The 21,580-nt window shown below is 49.2% G+C and overlaps 2 protein-coding genes across 4 annotated transcripts in view; both read left to right on the top strand.

The window, feature by feature from the left end:
* The window catches only part of LOC138352257 (uncharacterized), a 99,439-nt gene extending 85,211 nt beyond the window's left edge, over window positions 1-14,228 (top strand). Inside the window, exon 4 of the mRNA XM_069304622.1 lies at window positions 14,007-14,228. Coding sequence (XP_069160723.1) covers window positions 14,007-14,228 — 222 coding nt within the window. The remainder of the gene's footprint in view (window positions 1-14,006) is intronic.
* The window catches only part of LOC138351009 (zinc finger protein ZFP2-like), a 176,587-nt gene extending 155,630 nt beyond the window's left edge, over window positions 1-20,957 (top strand). For 2 of the 3 annotated variants that reach the window (XM_069302484.1, XM_069302493.1), the window contains one exon: window positions 14,007-20,957. In XM_069302484.1, coding sequence (XP_069158585.1) covers window positions 15,908-16,996 — 1,089 coding nt within the window. In that variant the 5' untranslated portion in view covers window positions 14,007-15,907 and the 3' untranslated portion in view covers window positions 16,997-20,957. Of the gene's footprint in view, window positions 1-5,331; window positions 5,468-14,006 lie in introns of all 3 variants that reach the window. The other variant, XM_069302487.1, reaches the window with a different exon arrangement.
* The last annotated feature ends 623 nt before the right edge of the window (window positions 20,958-21,580 follow it).

Below are 21,580 nucleotides of genomic sequence, written 5' to 3'. Positions count from 1 at the left end.
CCTGGCTCCACCAACAACCACCCACCATCCCCCACCCCTGGCTCCACCAACAACCACCCACCATCCCCCACCCCTCGCTCCCACCAACAACCACCCACCATCCCCCCCCACCCTGGCTCCACCAACAACCACCCACCATCCCCCACCCCTCGCTCCACCAACAACCACCCACCATCCCCCCACCCTGGCTCCACCAACAACCACCCACCATCCCCCACCCTGGCTCCACCAACAACCACCCACCATCCCCCCACCCTCGCTCCACCAACAACCACCCACCATCCCCCCACCCTGGCTCCACCAACAACCACCCACCATCCCCCACCCTGGCTCCACCAACAACCACCCACCATCCCCCACCCTGGCTCCACCAACAACCACCCACCATCCCCCCCCCCACCCTGGCTCCACCAACAACCACCCACCATCCCCCCCCACCCTGGCTCCACCAACACCACCCACCATCCCCCCCCACCCTGGCTCCACCAACAACCACCCACCATCCCCCCCACCCTGGCTCCACCAACAACCACCCACCATCCCCCCCACCCCTCGCTCCACCAACAACCACCCACCATCCCCCCCCACCCTGGCTCCACCAACAACCACCCACCATCCCCCCCACCCTGGCTCCACCAACAACCACCCACCATCCCCCCCACCCTGGCTCCACCAACAACCACCCACCATCCCCCCCCACCCTGGCTCCACCAACAACCACCCACCATCCCCCACCCTCGCTCCACCAACAACCACCCACCATCCCCCCACCCTGGCTCCACCAACAACCACCCACCATCCCCCACCCCTCGCTCCACCAACAACCACCCACCATCCCCCACCCTGGCTCCACCAACAACCACCCACCATCCCCCACCCTGGCTCCACCAACAACCACCCACCATCCCCCCACCCTCGCTCCACCAACAACCACCCACCATCCCCCACCCTGGCTCCACCAACAACCACCCACCATCCCCCACCCTGGCTCCACCAACAACCACCCACCATCCCCCACCCTGGCTCCACCAACAACCACCCACCATCCCCCCCCACCCTGGCTCCACCAACAACCACCCACCATCCCCCCACCCTGGCTCCACCAACAACACCCACCATCCCCCCCCACCCTGGCTCCACCAACAACCACCCACCATCCCCCACCCCACCCCTCGGCTCCACAACAACCACCCACCATCCACCCCACCCTGGCTCCAAACAACCACCCACCATCCCCCCCCACCCTGGCTCCACCAACAACCACCCACCATCCCCCCCCCACCCTCGGCTCCACCAACAACCACCCACCATCCCCCCCCACCCCTCGGCTCCACCAACAACCACCCACCATCCCCCCCACCCTGGCTCCACCAACAACCACCCACCATCCCCCCCCACCCTGGCTCCACCAACAACCACCCACCATCCCCCCCCACCCTGGCTCCACCAACAACCACCCACCATCCCCCCCCCACCCTGGCTCCACCAACAACCACCCACCATCCCCCCCCACCCTGGCTCCACCAACAACCACCCACCATCCCCCCCACCCTGGCTCCACCAACAACCACCCACCATCCCCCCCCACCCTGGCTCCACAACAACCACCCACCATCCCCCCACCCTGGCTCCACCAACAACCACCCACCATCCCCCCCCACCCTGGCTCCACCAACAACCACCCACCATCCCCCCCCCACCCTGGCTCCACCAACAACCACCCACCATCCCCCACCCCTCGCTCCACCAACAACCACCCACCATCCCCCACCCTGGCTCCACCAACAACACCCACCATCCCCCACCCTGGCCATCCCAACAACCACCCCCATCCCCCACCCTCGCTCCACCAACAACCACCCACCATCCCCCACCCTGCTCCACCAACAACACCCACCATCCCCCCACCCCTGGCTCCACCAACAACCACCCACCATCCCCCCACCCTCGCTCCACCAACAACCACCCACCATCCCCCCACCCTGGCTCACCAACAACCACCCACCATCCCCCCCCACCCTGGCTCCACCAACAACCACCCACCATCCCCCCCACCCGGCTCCACAACAACCACCCACCATCTGCCCCCCCACCCTGGCTCCACCAACAACCACCCACCATCCCCCCACCCCTGCTCCACCAACAACCACCCACCATCCCCCCACCCCTCGCTCCACCAACAACACCCACATCCCCCACCACTCGGCTCACCAACAACCACCCACATCCCCCCACCCCTCGGCTCCACCAACAACCACCCACCATCCCCCACCCTGGCTCCACCAACAACCACCCACCATCCCCCACCCTCGCTCCACCAACAACCACCCACCATCCCCCACCCTGGCTCCACCAACAACCACCCACCATCCCCCACCCTGGCTCCACCAACAACCACCCACCATCCCCCACCCTGGCTCCACCAACAACCACCCACCATCCCCCCCCCACCCTGGCTCCACCAACAACCACCCACCATCCCCCCCCACCCTGGCTCCACCAACAACCACCCACCATCCCCCCCCCACCCTGGCTCCACCAACAACCACCCACCATCCCCCACCCCACCCCTCGCTCCACCAACAACCACCCACCATCCCCCACCCCACCCCTCGCTCCACCAACAACCACCCACCATCCCCCCCACCCTGGCTCCACCAACAACCACCCACCATCCCCCCCCACCCTGGCTCCACCAACAACCACCCACCATCCCCCACCCTGGCTCCACCAACAACCACCCACCATCCCCCCCCCACCCTGGCTCCACCAACAACCACCCACCATCCCCCCCCCACCCTGGCTCCACCAACAACCACCCACCATCCCCCCCCACCCTGGCTCCACCAACAACCACCCACCATCCCCCCCCACCCTGGCTCCACCAACAACCACCCACCATCCCCCCCACCCTGGCTCCACCAACAACCACCCACCATCCCCCCCCACCCTGGCTCCACCAACAACCACCCACCATCCCCCCCACCCTGGCTCCACCAACAACCACCCACCATCCCCCACCCCTCGCTCCACCAACAACCACCCACCATCCCCCACCCTGGCTCCACCAACAACCACCCACCATCCCCCACCCTGGCTCCACCAACAACCACCCACCATCCCCCACCCTCGCTCCACCAACAACCACCCACCATCCCCCACCCTGGCTCCACCAACAACCACCCACCATCCCCCCCCCACCCTGGCTCCACCAACAACCACCCACCATCCCCCCCCACCCTGGCTCCACCAACAACCACCCACCATCCCCCCCACCCTGGCTCCACCAACAACCACCCACCATCCCCCCCACCCTGGCTCCACCAACAACCACCCACCATCCCCCCCACCCTGGCTCCACCAACAACCACCCACCATCCCCCCCCCCCTGGCTCCACCAACAACCACCCACCATCCCCCCCCCTGCTCCACCACACAACCACCCACCATCCCCCCCCACCTGCTCCACCAACAACCACCCACCATCCCCCACCCTGCTCCACCAACAACCACCCACCATCCCCCACCCTGGCTCCACCAACAACCACCCACCATCCCCACCCTGGCTCCACCAACAACCACCCACCATCCCCCACCCTGCTCCACCAACAACCACCCACCATCCCCCACCCTGGCTCCACCAACAACCACCCACCATCCCCCACCCTGGCTCCACCAACAACCACCCACCATCCCCCACCCTGGCTCCACCAACAACCACCCACCATCCCCCCCCCACCCTGGCTCCACCAACAACCACCCACCATCCCCCCCCACCCTGGCTCCACCAACAACCACCCACCATCCCCCCCCCCACCCTGGCTCCACCAACAACCACCCACCATCCCCCACCCCACCCCTCGCTCCACCAACAACCACCCACCATCCCCCACCCCACCCCTCGCTCCACCAACAACCACCCACCATCCCCCCCCACCCTGGCTCCACCAACAACCACCCACCATCCCCCCCCACCCTGGCTCCACCAACAACCACCCACCATTCCCCACCCTGGCTCCACCATCAACCACCCACCATCCCCCCCCCACCCTGGCTCCACCAACAACCACCCACCATCCCCCCCCCACCCTGGCTCCACCAACAACCACCCACCATCCCCCCCCCCACCCTGGCTCCACCAACAACCACCCACCATCCCCCCCCACCCTGGCTCCACCAACAACCACCCACCATCCCCCCCCACCCTGGCTCCACCAACAACCACCCACCATCCCCCCCCACCCTGGCTCCACCAACAACCACCCACCATCCCCCCCCACCCTGGCTCCACCAACAACCACCCACCATCCCCCACCCCTCGCTCCACCAACAACCACCCACCATCCCCCACCCTGGCTCCACCAACAACCACCCACCATCCCCCACCCTGGCTCCACCAACAACCACCCACCATCCCCCACCCTCGCTCCACCAACAACCACCCACCATCCCCCAACCTGGCTCCACCAACAACCACCCACCATCCCCCCCCCCACCCTGGCTCCACCAACAACCACCCACCATCCCCCCCCACCCTGGCTCCACCAACAACCACCCACCATCCCCCCCACCCTGGCTCCACCAACAACCACCCACCATCCCCCCCCACCCTGGCTCCACCAACAACCACCCACCATCCCCCCCCACCCTGGCTCCACCAACAACCACCCACCATCCCCCCCACCCTGGCTCCACCAACAACCACCCACCATCCCCCCCACCCTGGCTCCACCAACAACCACCCACCATCCCCCCCACCCTGGCTCCACCAACAACCACCCACCATCCCCCCCCCCCACCCTGGCTCCACCAACAACTACCCACCATCCCCACCCCCCCACCCTCGCTCCATCAATTGTACATGACATGAAAACTGTATAATTTGTGAGTACTAATATTCTACATGTTCTATGATACAAATAGTATTATTGACAGAACAATCCATCATTATACTTGAAAAACTTTAGTAAAAACAGTTACAATATGAGGAAAATGCAATGTTTCCAATGCATGCTGTTATAACTTCATATAAACTATGCAGAACTAAGGTAAACTTTGATTACCGGTTATAAGTTTATTACATTGACCAGAAATGCTCAGTCGTTTGTAATGGCGCATAAAAATGTACATAGTTATATATAACAAGTGTATATAGTGTAATAACAGCTAAAACACTTTGAGTTTATCGTTCCAAAAATATAATATTTGTGACTAAGATAGGTGCACCATATGTTTGAGCATAGCAATGTTCACACACATGTTTATATAAATTTTTCAAATTATTCAGTATTGAATAATATGGCAAAAAAAAAAGGACAAAAAACTTTTCAGGGACGTGAAAATATTTATGTAAAACTATATTTGCGGCAACTCCAGAGGCTAAGGTGCTGCTGAGACTACCATCGCCGGAGGAATACTTGCTCAGCACCAATAAATTAGTCAACTTCCCTGCTCCATCATGGCCAAAGTATGTTACAAACAATTTTTTTTTTTAGTTTCTTTTGATCAGGAAATATGTTTTGACAATACAGTATTAGAAAGAAACTAATTTTTGGGAACAATTTATTTTATGCACACTTGAAGACTTGTCATCCTCAACTAACGTGAAGTAGAGTGGTTAATGAAGAATTTTAAGCAGTCGATTATCTTGTTTCTATCATCTAATAAATCTTTTACCAGACAATGCAGTCTGGAAGCTTTAAATTGTGATTCAGGTCATGTACACCAGTGACCCATGGATAGATCGTAATTCATAGATAGATAAATTAAAAAATAAATTCATAGATGTAAACAGATAGATATTTTTATTTTATCATAGATACTTTATGATAGATATTTTCTATACAGTTATATCATGATCCCCAAGTAAGGCTCATGGGGGGTAGAACTTTCCCTACTTAATCAGTGAAAATCCTGGCCTGAAAATAAAATCATGTTAAAGGTCTAGCGTTGAGTGAAAGTCTGAGTAAAACCAACAGTTTACTGGGGTGAAATTACCTATATGACACAGCATATATACAATATTTACATCACCACAATAATCATTTAATTAAGGCACTAGTCACAGCAGGTTCCTGTTACTAAGCAAACTTAACATGGAGCCACTCGGCAACATGTGACTGGCATCTAGGTTGTGGACAAGTTGGGTGGTGACGTTACTCAACAAAATCACTATTGACTAATCAAAAGTTAGTCACATGTAACTCTCAATAATCACATAACCAGGGTAGGGTAATGTCTTAGCATAACATCAACAAACACAAGTCACTGAACTTATCACTTTGCCTTCCTTTGCCTTTTTCTTTGGGGGGGGGTATTTTTTTTTTTTTTTTTTTTTGTCGGATTTTGTTGTCCCTTCTACGTGTTGGGAAATGCATACCCTACACTAAGTATGTGAAGGGTGAACAAAATTGGTTAACAAGAATCTGTTACAAGTGGCAGAAATTTTTTTTTTTTTTTTTTACAAAAAATTTACAGATTTCATACTCTATTCTCTTTGTCTCTTTAGGTTGTATTGAAGAATGGGGACCAGATGCAGGCCTTATCACTTACTTAAAGTATACTTATTATCTTTATTAATCCATTATCCTTATCCATTTATTTATTTTTTAGGGGGTTATTTTTTCATGACTTTATTTCAACATATATTGACCTACAATTTTAACATATTCGAGTATGAATGCCAAGCAATATTTATTAAAACTTACAAGATATGACATAAATTCAAACTGTTGATAAGATTATTTATTGTCGAGAAGTTTACCTTCATTTTTCTCTAGGAACAGGCTTTTCAACTTTGAGACGAGCTCTTAAATTCTGTTGGAGTGATTTTCACCATTTTTACATATTATTTGCAAAGTTATTAGTTCTAAGGTTTCTTCAATTGAATTTATTCCTAAACCTATAACTTTGGGAGTTATAAATTTTTGTCTAAATTTTGTGCATATTTTGAAGGCAACAGTGACTTTTTTTTACAGTAACTTTACTCTCAAACTCAATTTTAAATTGAGGAAAATGAATGTTAAATGTCATTCTAAGCCCATAATGAATAAAATAAAAATTAATGAAATATTAAATTCATCAGCTTAATTTGAAATTGTGAAATTGTCAATTTTTTTAAATAACTTGTTTGTTTTGTTTTCCTGTTCGTGTTAAGATATTGAACCATTATTAAAAGTTGGAGCATTTACCATGTAGAGTATGCACAAAGAGCTTGAGATTGTTTGAGGAAGGTTGAGAAATCAGTCTCCTAGCTCCCTTAATAAGTTAATCAGATGCTTACAGGGGTTTCATATTGAACTAAATCTATATTGAACTTTTATTGTTTACCTTTTCAACTTATACCCCCTCCCCGCTCAGCTCGTTGTCGCCGTGTGGGGGCTTAGTGGGCGGCTGCCGGAGTGTGATGCTCCTTGGGACGGTCCTCTGTCCTTTTCTAGCCTTGTGCTCCTGCTGCCGTCCTCTCCAATTCTGCTGGGCATCTTTTCCTTTTCCTTCTGTTTCGTTTTTCTCCCCCCTCTTCTCCTATCTGCTTGCTGTTTCCTACCGACCTTTTGCTCGTTCTGGTTCTTCCCTTGGACTTCTTCTCTTTTGACGCCCGGGTGCTTGAGGAGGCATACTCATGCACCCGTAGAACTGCAGTACCCGACGTCGAGAGCGAGGGGAACCTTTTATTGTCAATCCCCACTTCGTCACTGAACCCGATCTCGACGGACTGTCGGTTTCTTAAGGTGGCGTTTGTGGGGCGTATACTCGCGACGCACCCCTAGGAGGCCCCGACAAGATCGGCGATAGCTTCTTGTTGGGTGTCCTGCCTCTAATTGTGGCTCCATGGTGGGTGTGGGGGCACATTCGTGAGTGAATTCTTTCTTTCGTCAAGATGATTACCCCTGCTTCGGCTTCTTCTGGTTTACCTTCTCAGGCTCGTGGGGTGGGCGACCAAGCCCCCAAGTCGGTCCGTATTGGAAGACCGGGCTCTGTAGCCTCCGCTGCATTGGGCCCCGACCTTGCTCCTCCTTTGGCCTCTCTGACTCCTTCCTCTGGCTCCCCTCCCTCCTCTGTGGTTGGGTCGAGCCCCAAGCCCCCAGTGGTGACTACCTCGTCCCCTGGCGTGGCTCCTTCTCTAGTTGTAACTACTGCGCCTTTTAACCCCTCTCTCTCTGGGGGTTCTCACCGCCGTCTTCGTCACGGCCGCCCTCGCTCGATTCCTTCCAGTTCTGCTACCTATCAAGCCTTGTTTGGTCCCGCTTCGTGGGCCAAATATTTTGATCTCCTCCCTCTTGATTCTGCGCCTCCTGACGATTTCTCCCTCCATCGACATCTCATTGATTCCGTGGATGCCTCCATTACTTTCAACCCCACTCGTCTCGGTACACGTGTCGTTGCTGCTCCTTCTCAGGATGCTGCATCCCGCTTGGCTGCCTTATCCTGCCTTGGCGAGACCCCCGTTCGGGTCTCGAAGAACGTTCAGTTGAATGCCAGTGTTGGCACTATTTTGCTCCCGCCCCATGTTGCGACCGGTGTTCGGGACCTACGCGACTGCCACGACGATATTCGACATATCCTCGCTGCCCAGGGCCATTCTATTCTCCAGGTGGACACGTTTACTCGTCCCCCTCGTGGTAGTCGCCGTCAACCCCTCCGGGTTGTGAAGATTACCTTTGATGGTAGGACCCTTCCACCCTCTGTCATTCTTGCTGGCGCCAGGTGCTCTGTCCAGGAGTACATTCCTTCTCCTCGGCTCTGCAACAAGTGCTGGAGGTTTGGGCATGGTGCCCTCCGCTGCTCCGGGACTGTCTCTCTCTGTCCTTTGTGTGGTGGCGAAGGTCACTCTAAGTCGGGGTGCGCTTCTCCCCAGGCTCGTTGCCTCAACTGCGGTGAGGCCCATCCTACCTTCTCCCGTGCGTGTGTCCATTACAAGCTTGAGGCAGCCGTCCTCAACTTGAAGCACCGGGAGCGTTTATCTTTTCCTGAGGCGAGGCGCCAGGTTCGCCGGCTCCCGCCTTATGCTAATATCTCTTATGCTCGCGTGTTGCGCTCTTCCTCTCCTCGTCCTTCCCGCCTTCCTCAGACTCACAACCGTTTCCAGGCCTTGGACCCTGATGCGCCCACTGCCCCCTCCTCTGTCCCTTTGGATTCTCTCCCGAAGGATCCTCCTCCTGGTCCTCTGTCTGGGGTTCCCCTTCCTTCTACCCGGTCTGTCGTGTCTTCTGTGTCTCCTTCCTCGTCCCCCTCCGATCCTCCTTCCCATCCTCTTCCGCCATCTATCGGCTCTCCCCGCCGCCTGTCGGTGCGGGCGGATGTCCATCGCTCTCCTAACGGCCGTCGTGTGTGCTCTCGTTCGGCTTCTCCTTTTGAGACACTGGAATCCGTTGCCCGGTACGTAGTTGCTGGGACACCGGTCTCTTTAAGTCAGAAGCGTAAGCCTGGCTCCTCTCCTTCCTCTTCCCCGGCGGGTAAGAAGGCTTCGCTTTCTTCCTCAGCTCCTCCTTCTGGCTCTGTTGCTCCTTCCCCTCCCGTTTCAGTGCTTGCGCCCCCTGTTCCTGCTATGGAGGTTTCTTTGGCCCCTGCTTCCCTTTCGGTTGCTGCTCTTGCTGGGGTGCGCTCCTCTCTTTCTACTCCCCCTCTTCCTGCTGCTGTCCTTGACTGCTCCTCTCCGTTGTCTCCTCCTCCTCCTCCTCCTCCTCCTCCTCCTCCTCCGGACCCTGCCCGCCCACCTCTGATCTGTTCTCCCGTTTCCTTCCCTCCGTCTTTGCTCAGTTTACCCATGCCCCCTAACCCTGACTTTGCTGACCCTGATCCCGACCCTGATATTCTTTAACGTGCTCTGTTGGTCTTTCGCCTTTGTTTCTTCCTTGTTCTCTGTTTTTGTCCTTTCTCTTCTCGTCGTTGTCCATTCTTCAATGGAACGTTCGAGGTTATTACGCCAATTTCCTCGAACTCCAACTTCTGGTTTCGCGGTTTTCGCCCCTTTGTGTCTGTCTCCAGGAGCCGATGCTTGGTGCTCGTCCTGGTCGTTTTCGTGGCTATTCCTTTCTCTCCCCCCCCCCCCCCCAGCCATTGCTGGGGCTTCTAATTCTTCTGCTCTCTTGATTCGGGCTGATGTTCCCTTTGTTCCTTTACTTTTTCCTTCGCCTCTCCATTGTTCTGCTGCTCGTATCTTTGTGGGGAAATGGTACACAGTTTGTTCCATTTATCTCCCCCCGAGTGTCCCGCTCTCTCTTCCTGATTTGAAACACCTCCTAGACTTCTTGCCGGAGCCTGTGCTCCTGCTGGGTGACTTCAATTGTCGTCATTCTCTTTGGGGTGACGTTCTGACGAATACCCGGGGTCGCCTCCTTGAGCCGTTTCTCCTCTCTTCTTCCCTGTCTCTTCTGAATTCTGGTGAGCCCACTCATTTGGACTCTCGAACTCGCACCCTTTCTTGTCTTGATCTTTCTCTCTGCTCTTCTTCTCTTTACTTAGATTTCACATGGCAGGTTCTTGATGACCTCCATGGAAGTGATCATTTCTCCATCCTTGTTTCCTTTTTCTCTTTTCGCCCTTCCCTCTCTTTCCCTAGGTGGCAGTTTGCTAAGGCGGACTGGACCCTATTTTCCCTCAGTGCTACTCTCTCTGACCTCTCCCTTCTGCCCCTCTCTCGCGCTCTCCTCCTTTTTCATGACACTGTCTTCGACGCTGCCCTCCGCTCTATTCCTCGCTCTTCCTCTCGGGGTCCACGGAAGTGCGTTCCCTGGTGGAATGCGGACTGTGCTCGGGCTGTCCGCTGTAAGCGTGCAGCCTGGAAGAAGCACCGCCGTAGGCAGACGACCGATTCTTTTCTTTTCTTTCGGAAAGCGAGTGCGGTGGCCCGTAGGGCCATCCGTACGGCTAAACGTGAATGTTGGGCATCTTATGTCTCGACAATTACGTCCGAAACCCCTCTGGCCCAGATCTGGAAGCGTATCCGCAAGATAGCGGGTAAGTTCGTTCCCGATGTTTCACCGGTCCTTCACCTCCATGATACTCTTGTGGCGGACCCGTTGCAGGTCGCTTCCGAACTGGGTTCCCACTTTTCTTCTGTTAGCTCTGGTCTTCATCTTCCCCAATCTTTCCTTCTTCGTAAACCTGTCCTTGAGTCTCGTCCTTTAGATTTCTGCACTCATCTTCAGCTTCCCTATAATGATCCCTTCTCTCTCTCTGAACTTCGTTCTGCCCTGGCCCTCTGCGGTTCTACGGCGGCGGGCTCCGATGGTATTCATTATGAGATGCTTCGCCATCTCCCTCCGAGCACGTCTCAGTATTTACTGAGTCTGTATAATCGGATCTGGGAGTCGTCGTCAGTCCCTGAGGACTGGCTCGATGCCGTTGTCCTCCCTGTTCGCAAACCGGGGTCTCTGGGTACTTCCCCTAAGGACTTTCGCCCTATTGCTCTCACAAGTTGTGTCTGCAAACTCTTTGAACGTATGGTTAACGTTCGTCTGATGTGGTTCCTGGAACACCATCACCTCCTCTCCCCTTCTCAATTTGGTTTCCGCAAGTGCCGCAGCACGACAGATGTCCTGGTGAACTTGGAGGTCTATATACGTACTGCTTTTGCTGCGAAGACCTCCGTTGTTGCCGTCCTTTTTGACCTAGAAAAGGCTTACGACACCACTTGGCGTTATCATATCCTATCTCAACTTCATTCTTTTGGCCTTCGTGGTCATCTCCCTCTCTTTCTCCGCAGCTTCCTCTCTCGTCGTTCCTTTCGGGTGCGCCTTGGTATCGCTCTCTCTCCCTCTTTTCAGCAATACGAAGGTGTGCCCCAGGGTAGTGTTCTGAGCACTACTCTTTTTCTGGTTGCCCTCAATGGTCTTCTTTCCTCTCTTCCTTCTGGTGTCTTCTCCGCTCTCTATGTCGATGATCTTACCCTTTGTTGTCAGGGTGATGATTCGCCTCTCCTTCAATGCCGGCTTCAACTTGCGATTGATGCCGTGTCGTCTTGGGCCACAGGTCATGGCTTCAAGTTCTCTACTTCTAAGACTTGTGCCATGACTTTTACGCGGAAACGGGTTGTTCTTCGTCCCTCTTTGTCACTTTATGGTCATCCCCTTGAATACAAAGATTCCGCGAAGCTTTTGGGGTTATTCCTTGACACTCGTTTGTCTTGGTCTCCCCATATCTCTTACCTCCGTGTTGAGTGCTCTAAGTCCCTTACCCTCCTTCGGGTCTTGTCCCATACTTCTTGGGGGGCAGATAGGCGCACTCTCCTTGCTTTACATTCCTCTCTCGTCCTGTCTAAGCTCGATTATGGTTGCCCTGCTTACTCGTCTGCTTCTCCTTCTACTCTTCGCCGTCTTGATGCTTTGCACCATACTGGGTTGCGCCTCAGTTCTGGTGCCTTTCGTTCGACTCCCGTCCTTAGCTTGTATGTTGACACTGGCTTCCTGTCCCTCCAGGACCGCCGTGATCGCTACTGTCTTCGCTATCTTGCGCGGTCCTTGCAACATCCTTCCTCTTGTCTCTGTCGTGCTTTAACTTTTACCCCTCCTGCGGTTCCTGTTCCTCTTCACCACCTCCCTCTTTCTGTCCGGTTATCTCGCCTACAGGATTCTCTTTCCGTTCGTATTTCTGATGTTTCTCCTCGTGTTGTTCCTTCTTTGCCCCCGTGGAGGGTCCCTCTTCCGCGGTTTTGTACATCCTTGACTCGTATCACTAAAGCTTTTACCCCTCCTACAGTTCTAAAACGCCTTTTCCTCGAGCGCTTTTCTTCTCACTCCCGCTCCGTTTCTGTCTTCACCGATGGGTCTAAGTCAGCGGACGGTGTTGGCTACTCTGTTGTTTTTCCTGATCGCACTTATATGTGTCGCTTGCCTCCGGAGACTAGCATCTTTACAGCGGAACTTTATGCTATTCTCTATGCTCTTCGTCTCCTGCTTTCTCGTTGTCAGTCTTCCTTTGTGGTTGTTGTTGACTCTCGTAGTGCCCTTATGGCTCTCGGGTGCTTTAATCCGGTTCATCCGGTAGTTGTCGAGATCCAGCATTGGCTGTTTCTCGTTCACAGTAAATTTAAGTTGGTTGAGTTTTGTTGGGTTCCCAGCCATATTGGCGTGTCTTTAAATGAGCGTGCGGATGCTGCCGCTAAGGAAGCTGTCCGCTCTTGTCCCATCTCTCGTAAAGGCATCCCGTATTCCGACTTTTACCCGGTTATCCATTCCTCAGTCCTTACCCGTTGGCAGGCTTCTTGGTTGTCTGTTACTGGTAACAAGCTACGTACTCTTAAATGTTGTGTTTCCTCGTGGCCGTCCTCCTTCCACCGTAACCGGCGGTGGGAAACAGCTCTAGCGAGGTTGCGTATTGGCCATACTCGCTTAACCCATGGTCACTTGATGGAGCGCCGCCCTGCTCCTTATTGTCCTAGTTGCATTGTCCCTCTTACGGTCGTGCATGTCCTTCTTGAATGTCCTGACTTCCAGGACGAGCGTGTGTCTTGCTTTCCGACCGCCCCTCGCGGTCACCTGTCCCTCGATAGAATTCTTGGTGACTCGGATACTTTTGATATCGTTCGCCTTATGCGTTTTTGTTCTCGTATTGGCATCCTTGGTGATATTTAGCGCCCTCTGATTATTTTGCGTATTTGATGGTGCTACATAGCCTTCCCGGTTTGGTGCCTTCTTTTGATAATTACTTACTTATCCCAAGTAGATCACTTGTTCCTCGGTGGAATTCTTGGTGAATCGGATACTTTTGATATCGTTCGCCTTGTACGTTTCTGTTCTTGTATTGGCATCTTGGTGATATTTAGCGCCCTCTGATTATTTTGCGTATTTGATGGTGCTACATAGCCTTCCCGGTTTGGTGCCTTCTTTTGATAATTACTTACTTACTTACTTTTCAACTTATACTTTCACCGGAAGAATTACACTTGTAGTTTCAGCATGAAATCATATAGATTACTTGAGTGATAGAAATGCTTCATAGGACATTAGTGGTGATCAGTATTGTCAGAAATACAAATACACTGACAATTTGTATGTATCTTACAGTTTGTTTCATCAACATGGCTGCTGCATGCACAGTCTCAACAGCCTGTGGACAGTGGCAACTCTCCATGCCTCATAGATCACCTCAACTCTGCTCCTACAAGCACAGTCTCAACAGCCTGTGGACAGTGGCAACTCTCCATGCCTCATAGATCACCTCAACTCTGCTCCTACAAGCACAGTCTCAACAGCCTGTGGACAGTGGCAACTCTCCATGCCTCATAGATCACCTCAACTCTGCTCCTACATGCACAGTCTCAACAGTCTGTGGACAGTGGCAACTCTCCATGCCTCATAGATCACCTCAACTCTGCTCCTACAAGCACAGTCTCAACAGCCTGTGGACAGTGGCAACTCTCCATGCCTCATTTGTATATAGAAGTTTATGTATTAGATGTGCTAACTTTCCTGCCATTTACCATAACCTGCAGTGTGTGACACTTTACCATTATTATCCTGCAGTGTGTGACACTTTACCATTATTATCCTGCAGTGTGTGACACTTTACCATTATTATCCTGCAGTGTGTGACACTTTACCATTATTATCCTGCAGTGTGTGACACTTTTACCATTATTATCCTGCAGTGTGTGACACTTTACCATTATTATCCTGCAGTGTGTGACACTTTTACCATTATTATCCTGCAGTGTGTGACACTTTACCATTATTATCCTGCAGTGTGTGACACTTTACCATTATTATCCTGCAGTGTGTGACACTTTACCATTATTATCCTGCAGTGTGTGACACTTTACCATTATTATCCTGCAGTGTGTGACACTTTTACCATTATTATCCTGCAGTGTGTGACACTTTACCATTATTATCCTGCAGTGTGTGACACTTTTACCATTATTATCCTGCAGTGTGTGACACTTTACCAATATTATCCTGCAGTGTGTGACACTTTACCAATATTATCCTGCAGTGTGTGACACTTTACCATTATTATCCTGCAGTGTGTGACACTTTACCATTATTATCCTGCAGTGTGTGACACTTTACCAATATTATCCTGCAGTGTGTGACACTTTACCATTATTATCCTGCAGTGTGTGACACTTTACCATTATTATCCTACAGTGTGTGACACTTTACCATTATTATCCTGCAGTGTGTGACACTTTACCATTATTATCCTGCAGTGTGTGACACTTTTACCATTATTATCCTGCAGTGTGTGACACTGTTTTTAGTATTACGTTGCAATTTTTCTGACTGTTTACATAGATACTGTTATTAGTCATAATGAACATTTATACATATGATATAAATTATTAATCATTGTTGATATTTTTATTTAAATGTGTGTCTACAGTTATACTGAATTTTTTCTTGAATTTGTATTATCTATTTGTGTGCCTTGAATGTATTTGTCTTGTAGAAGAATTATTGTTAATTCCAGAGCTAGGAATATTATTTCATAAAAAATAAATTAAGATATGAAAAAAAAATTTAGAAGTAGTGTGAATGTTTTTTGTGCAGTCTTAAAGGTTAATAATTCCTAATAGAGCATATTTGAATTTCTTCCTAAATATTCCTAAATGTCTGAAATTCATTATGTATGTATTTCAGGTAATTATTAATGTCATTATAAGATAAACATAATATTTTGGTTCCACCTACTCAAATAGCAAGCAGAGTCATTTAAAGCCAATTGTAAAAAATTTCTGGTGTAGAAATGATAAATGTTAAATTCCCTTACATAAAACAGTTGACTGTATAATGTGTGCTCATGTTGAGCACACACGTGTCAGAATATTAGTCTCTGTATTAGTATTAAGGTCCTAAGTTTTTCCTAAAAAATCTCTACCAGTTATGATTATTTCTATTAAAGAGAAACCATATAATTATTTTCATAAAAATCAACTTAAGTGTGAGGTACGTGAATAAATTACAAAATGCAGTCGTATCAGAGTTCAGAGCATTCAGAAGGCTTTGCAACTAAGTCACATCTAGAAAAACACTCGAGAGTTCATTCAGGACAGAAACCCTATCAGTGTTCAGTGTGTCCAAAGGGCTTTGTATATAAGTTAAATCTAGTAACACATATGAGAATTCATTCAGGTGAGAAACTGTATCAGTGTTCCAAGTGTTTAAGAGATTTTGCACACAAGGTGTATCTAGAATCACATATGAGAGTTCATTCAGTAGAGAAACAAAATCAGTGTTCTGAGTGTAAAAAAAGCTTTACACAAAAGTCACAACTAGTAAAACACATGAGAGTTCATTCAGGCGAGAGACCATATCAATGTTCAGAGTGTCTAAAAAGCTTTGCATATAAGTCGTACTTAGTGACACATTTGAGATTTCATTCAGGAGAGAAACCATATCAGTGTTCTGAGTGTTTAAAATGTTTTGCACTTAAATCACATCTAGTAAATCACATGAGAGTTCATTCAGGAGAGAAACCATACCAATGTTCAGTGTGTAAAAAATGTTTTTCACAGAAGGCACGTCTAGTAATACACTTGAGAGTTCATTCCGGAGAGAAACCTTATCAGTGTTCGGTGTGTCATCTAGGCTTTACAGACAAAACATCTTTAGTGACACATATGAGGATTCAGTCAGGAGAGAAACCATATCAGTGTTTTGAGTGTCTAAGATGCTTTGGACGTAATTCATATTTAGTAAAGCACATGAGAATTCATTCAGGAGAGAGACCCTTTCAGTGTTCAGTGTGTCAAAAAAGTTTTTCAGATAAATCATATTTAGTGATACATTTGAGATTTCATTCTGGAGAGAAACCATATAAGTGCTCTGAGTGCTTAAAATGCTTTGTACTAAAGTCACATCTAGCAAAGCACAAGAGAATTCATTCAGGAGAGAAACCCTATCAATGTTCAGTGTGTCTAAAATGCTTTGCACACAGTTCATATTTAGTGACACACATGAGAGCTCACTCAGGAGAGAAACCATATCAGTGTTCTGAGTGTCTAAAATTCTTTGCATGTAATGCATATCTATTAAAGCACATGAGAGTTCATTGAGGAGAGAAACCTTATTCGTGTTCCTAGTGTCGACAGTTGGACAGTACAGTTGGAATGATCATAAGATTCGCACACCGGCTATGTATGCAAGAGAATGCAGTGTAGCTGCTCCACCTCCACCAGATCACCCAATGCCGATTCAGGGTCCGTGAGGACATTGGCAAGTAGTCCCTGTCTGCAGCTCATGGAATGAAGAAAGAAAAAATTTAATAGGAAGAAATCAGATGAAAGTTGAAGTGACCTGCTCAAGCCGGCAGGTTTACCTGCTTGCCTCATCTGCTCGTCAAGCAGACCCATCATCTCCTCTGTCAACCCCAGAAACCCCAGCCAACACCCTGCAGTACAAGTTCTTATGCAATCGCTAACAGGGTCACCCAAAAAAGACCCCAAGACATTCATCCTAACCATCAAGTGCCTGATACAGGTCAACAACCTTCGGTGAACATTCCCGAGGACTTGTTTGCACCCACAACAATGCCAGCATCACCAACCCTCTTGTCCCCACAACAAACCCAAGAAACAGAACCAACTGCAAGTGCAGTACCAGCCACCACCTCAACCCTGAAATTGATCTATGGGCCCAGAGCATCCAAGACCTCTTGTTGCCCCCTGAATTCCAAAGACCAAGCACATCCACCCCAATTACCAGCCACATGGCACGTTTGGGAAAGCCACCACCAGCACTCCCAGTTTGCCCTCCTTGACCTTTAGCTCACCTGGATGCAGGTTGAGCAACTTGGATGCAGATGCTCAACCTTCCAGCCTGCCCACCAAGGAGTCATCCAGCAGAAGTCAGTTAGTTTAGTTCATTTATTATGTACCCCATACCCATCTTGTGGGCAGTTGTGGAAAGAGTTACAGAGGCACATAATGGGCTCAGGGACTGAACCCCCACAATTTATTTGGCTAAGCAAGTTACAATCTTGATGAGCTAGTTACAAAATTCAGTATACATTGTCACATCATCAATGGGTTTGAGATCAACCACAAGTACAGTTTCTAAATTAAGCAACTGACATATGTGGAGAGCTAGTGTCACAATTGATATGTTTGTCCTGCACACCACCCTCCATCCAGTGGGCAGTGGTGGAGAGGTTACAATCACTTAGTTACTACCTACAGTTAGCAAACTGGGGATATTTGGCTAAAATTTCTGGTAGCAGATCATTTTGAATGAAATATTTACACATCTTGGGAACATTTGTTATAGAATTGTCTCTGAATTCACATATCTTTTTGCATTTACCAGCAGCAGAAAGATGAAACTGTGACACAATGTCTTCAGGAAGCATTTAGTTAAGTTCTTGCAAGAAGTGCAAGAACAGCCTGTTGGACCAATTTATCACAAGTCAAGCCTGGCCCCAGGCTGGGCTCGAGAAATAGAAGAACTCTCAGAACCCTCTCCAGATATATTCCAGATATGACAGTTGCTCTTGGATTGGAAGGGTGGGGGGAATAGTGCCAAAGACTACTGGAAGGGGCATCCACCCTACTTCCAGGGATGCCAGGCGAAGCCACTGCAAGATTGCAGCATCCACAGGTGGGGGCACGACCCACCATTAGGTCTCGCATAATGAAGCTAAAACTCATTCAGATCAATACATGACACTTCCTCAACAACAGATACTTGCTGGAAATAGAACTCGGCAAACACAACCTGGACATGCTACTACTGATTGAAACCTCGGCATGCCCCGACCAACTCGTACTAATTCAGGGTTACATAACGATAGACAGGAATGAAGGGCAAAGCAGAAGAATAGCAATCTTGGTCAAGATAAGCTACCCATTACTTTAATATCATTTGCCTTATGCATTTCTGTCCCTATATTGGCATCCTTAGTGATATTTAGCAACCTCTTTAACCCTTGTGTTGCTAAGGGCTATTTGGCCAGTGTCACCCACAGGCACATAAAAAAAAATAACAAATTTCTTCTAAACCTGTTAATTTGTGTTCCCTGATCACGGAAAATAGTAACAAAATCGTAAGTGGCATATTTTGCTCGCTACATGGCGCGGAAGTCTGGCAAAAAAGAGGCGCTGACTCAGCGTGCGTCCGAGACAGTCTGTTCAGCCCCAGCTGTCAGGCAGGAGTGGTCACAAAGAGGTAATTACATAATTATTTCAATGACTCTGATTGATTTTTCTTCAGTTTTTTGCTGTAATATTATTCAATAGTGTGTAGTGTGATATATTTATATAATAAAATGTGTGAATCATCGCTGTACTCAAAATTATGGTGTGCATATTATTGATTCAATTATTATGTTCATAAAACAATAACAAATATTTTGTCAGTTATTACACTATATACACAGGTTATATATACGTATCTGCATGTTTTATTCACCATAACGAACCACTAAGTTGATTTGCAAGTCAAAAAGCAGTGAGGTGTGGCCACCACATCTGCCAGTCAGCCACTCGTCGCCACACCCTCCCTCCCTCAATGACTCCTCACTCACCCACATCTTCCTCCCACCATACTGTTCTTGCTTTTATTCACTATATACAGACGTTATATATAAGTATCTACATGTTCTGTGCACCATAACTGTTCATCTAACCTGGTATAGTGCCCAAAAAGCATAGTGGCCACCCGTACCCAGCATGATCAATCATGCAGATGTCGCCACCTCCCTCACAAAAATGGCTTCTCCCCCACACTCCTTTTGCTGTTTTTACACTATCTACATTTGTGTTCACCATAACGAACCACTAAGTTGGTATGCTGAGTGGCAGCCAGTGGCGGCTGTCACTCCCTCCCTCACCTCACTTGACTTGCCATTCTCCTCCCACCATACTGTTTTTGCTTTTATCCACTGTATACAGACGTTGTATATAAGTATCTACATGTTTTCTTCACCATATACTAAGCTGGTATAGTGAGTCCAGACAGAAAGGTGGTCACACAGAGTCAGCAGACAACGCTACCTCTCTCCCCACCAAGGTTGCTCCTCCCACTACAGCCCTAATTATCACAACACTCCTGCTATTATCAGAATCCTGGTCATTTTTATCACAGTCAGGGGTCTTCTGTAATACTATCATTGCTAAATAATAGCATGTACATATATATTATGGCATTTTTAGGCGATGCTATGGTCACAAGCTGAACAGCAGTGCTGTGAGCACATGCTACAAGCACCAGCCGTGGTGGTTCACTCAGTACTGAGGACCTCACACTCGGGAATGTGGCCCACGATTTAAAAAAAAAAAAATGGCGTCTGTTTACAAGAGCCCTGATGAAGGTGAGGTGAACCCCGTGTATCCGCAGGCAGTTTAAATCTTGCGTTGTACTCCAACACGTCATATGACATGATGCGCAATTTATGGCAAGTTACTAGTTATGGCAAGTTTATAGCACAGTTTAAAGGTTAAGTTTTCCTAAATCTTTCCCCCATCCTTCCCTTCTCTGCTTACCAGCTCTATGTTCATCGGATTCGGCTTCCTAGTGTCTGAAATGGTTTTCATCTAATTCATATTTAGTGATACTCATGAGAGTTCATTCAGGAGAGAAACCCTATAAATGTTACTAGTGTCTAAAATGCTTTTCACATAATTTGTATTTAGTGATGCACATAAGAGACAGTATCAATGCTCCATTAAAGTGATTTTATTGTATTAGAATTGTGTGTATCGTTAGGCCAAGGTTAGAGTAGGTGTATGTCATTTTTTATGCTCTTCAGGCAATTAATTGTATTTTGCAGTATGTGGGCGAAGCATTAATGGAGGTGTGATTTGAACATTGGAAGTGACCAAAACACTTAAATTTTTTTTAATGTAATGAGTTACAAAGCAAGTGTAAAGTTTTCTTCATTCATAACGTGGGACTTTGTGGCTGGTTTAAGGAGTATTTGGTCAGTGTTTTGATGATGGGTTTCATTATACAAGGGAGTATCTTTATAATAATGTTTCATATGTCTAAAAGCTTTGCAGGTAAATAAAATTTAACAACATATGAGAGTTTATGCAGAAGAGAGACCTTATCAGTGTTTAAATTTTGTTTATGAAAGTTCCCCTTTTTCTATGTCAGCTTTATTTTCGTGCTGATGAGGCTTGTGTGCTTTGACCCCCTGCCTTTCCAGCCCGTTGTCATCGTGAGGGAGCTTAGTAGGCGGCTGCCAGGATGTGATGCTCTATGAGACAGTATTCTGTCCTTCTGAAGCTTTATGTTCCTGCTGCCGTCTTCACTAATTGTGCTGGTCGCTATATCCTCTTCCTCAAGTTTCATTTTTCCTCTCTCCTCTTCTCCTTTCTCATTGTCTTTCCCGCCGACCTTTTGCCATCCTTGATTATTCTTTTGGACATCTTCTGTTTTGACGTGTGGGTATTTGGGGAGGCACACTCTCTCACCCGTAGAACTGTGATACCCAACGTCTCTGTGGGGGTTTTCTATTTTGCTTTCCCGACTCCAATGTGTACGTCGCAAATGTACATGTGGCAGACGCTTCACGAAGCTGTCGGAATCAGCAGAGAAAATAAGAGAACAACCGTACAGGGCCTGGGAGCATGGTCAGTTAGAGTCCTTGAGGGTCTCTTCTCAGACTAGCCTCACCTGGTCCTGGTCCACGTTGATCGTTG

This window comes from Procambarus clarkii, chromosome 5 (genome assembly GCF_040958095.1).
Source record: "Procambarus clarkii isolate CNS0578487 chromosome 5, FALCON_Pclarkii_2.0, whole genome shotgun sequence".
In the NCBI taxonomy this organism is placed as follows: Eukaryota; Metazoa; Arthropoda; class Malacostraca; order Decapoda; family Cambaridae; genus Procambarus; species Procambarus clarkii.
Note: the sequence above shows the minus strand (reverse complement) of the source record. Positions and strands in the feature narration are given on the sequence as shown.